Raw genomic sequence first — 1,692 nt, 5'->3', positions numbered from 1 at the left:
CTGCCAAGAAGGCTGTTAAGAAGCCCGTGGCAAAGAAGGCGGCGAAGAAGGCGCCGAGGAAGGCCGTGAAGAAGGCCCCAAAGAAGAAGTAGAGCCCGCCTCTTGTCTGGCTTTACGGCCCTGCGAGTTGCCTCGCTGGTGCGCCTGATAGATGACGGCGCGCCCTCCTGCCTTGTGGCGGCGGTGTTGTTGTCCGTTACCCATTACTAGAAATCTTTTTGTTTGTTTGTTTCTTGTGTGTGTGTTCCCCATCGCCAGTGATGGTGAGCTGCGGTTGCCCTTCACCCGGGTGTGCGCCGCTTGCGCCTCCGCGGCGGTGTTGTGGCGATGCATCATAGATTCTGTATGGGATTGAAGATGTTTTCGTGTGTGTCCTTTTTTTTTGATGTTTTTTCTTTTGTTTGTGATTCTTATGCTATCTTTTAATATATATATATATATTTTTTCTTTCCTTGGTGGCGTAGTGAAGGGCGCGGGAACTGTGGCCGTGGTTCCTGTTTTTTTTTTTTGCGAGTTATGTCGCGGTTGTTGTGTGGCTTTGGGAAGCCGAATTTGCTTAGCTTTTACTACCGATGCGTACAGTTTTTCCCACATCCGGCGAAGCAGGATTCTGGCGGTGAGGATGCCTTTCTGTCGTTGCTAGGCGTTCAGGCAGTGTTGGACGGGGTGAGCTGGTGGAGGGAGAACACTTCTGTGGATGCGGGACTGTATAGTGCGGCGCTTGCGCGGGCGATGTATTCTTACGTCGAGGATGAGTTGTTGGGGGACAATCCTCCCTCCTCTCTTGCAGTTTTACAGCGTGCCTACGACATGTGCAAGGCGGACGAGATTGAGGGGACGGCAACGGCGTTGGTGGCGACGCTTCAGCCGCCAACTGAGGACGAGGCGGCTTTAATGGGCGTGCGGGGCGGGTACGGTAACTGTATTTTAGATGTCTGTAGTGTTGGGGATTGCACAGCCCTGATAGTTCGGCGAGGCAGGATTGTTTTCATGACGGACGAGCAAACACACGACTTGGACTTTCCGTACCAGTTGGGCCAAGGTAGCAGCGACGTGCCTTCTCGCGGACTGAAGTACCGTTTCCCCGTCGAGTGTGGCGATTTACTGTTTCTGGGTAGCGATGGCGTCTTCGATAACGTTTTCCCACACCGCGCCGCGGACCTGGTGTGGTCAGTTGTGAATGAAGTTCGCCTACAACATTCGCCGGGCATGCAAGTGCCGCTGCGGACGGGGGGAGGGCGGGTCGAGCTCTTTGAGGAAACGATGCGCGCCCTGGCGAAGGGCTCCGAGGACGTTGTGCGCGAGGCGCGGAGCTGCGCGAGGGACCTTCACGCTGACACGCCGTACGCACGCAAGGCGGTGGCGGGGGGCGCCTACTACGAGGGCGGGAAGCAGGACGACATGACGCTTTTGGTCTCCGTCATTGGCGAGATGGACGCGGACTCCGGCGAACGCACCTTCCGCGGCGCCGTGATGAACCCGTACCCCTACCGCGACTGGCCGTGAGGGGCGGTGGGGAGGCGCGCGCGAGGTCGGCAGCGCGGCGAGCAGCGAAGAGTGACACACACCGCATGTACGAAGCATCATGGCATGAAGTCACGCGCGGGCGGTGAGGCGATCCCCTCCCTTTTTTTCTTTTTCTTTGAGGGGTGAGGATGTGGGGAGAAAACACCTGCCCGCAAAAAAAAGAAA

The 1,692-nt window shown here is 57.0% G+C and overlaps 1 protein-coding gene across 1 annotated transcript, besides 1 other annotated feature; it reads left to right on the top strand.

Annotated features, from left to right (window-relative positions):
* Positions 1 to 217: 217 nt before the first annotated feature.
* Positions 218 to 246: a microsatellite.
* Positions 247 to 516: 270 nt separating this feature from the next.
* Tco025E_08295 (protein phosphatase 2C) lies at positions 517 to 1,506 on the top strand (the record flags this gene model as incomplete). Its single annotated transcript, XM_029375149.1, has 1 exon — positions 517 to 1,506. The coding sequence occupies one exon, from the start codon at positions 517 to 519 to the stop codon at positions 1,504 to 1,506; it is 990 nt and encodes a 329-aa protein (XP_029224827.1).
* Between the last annotated feature and the right edge of the window lie 186 nt (positions 1,507 to 1,692).

The sequence above is a fragment of the Trypanosoma conorhini genome, assembly GCF_003719485.1.
Source record: "Trypanosoma conorhini strain 025E chromosome Unknown Tco_14.4_contig_00745, whole genome shotgun sequence".
In the NCBI taxonomy this organism is placed as follows: Eukaryota; Euglenozoa; class Kinetoplastea; order Trypanosomatida; family Trypanosomatidae; genus Trypanosoma; species Trypanosoma conorhini.
Note: the sequence above shows the minus strand (reverse complement) of the source record. Positions and strands in the feature narration are given on the sequence as shown.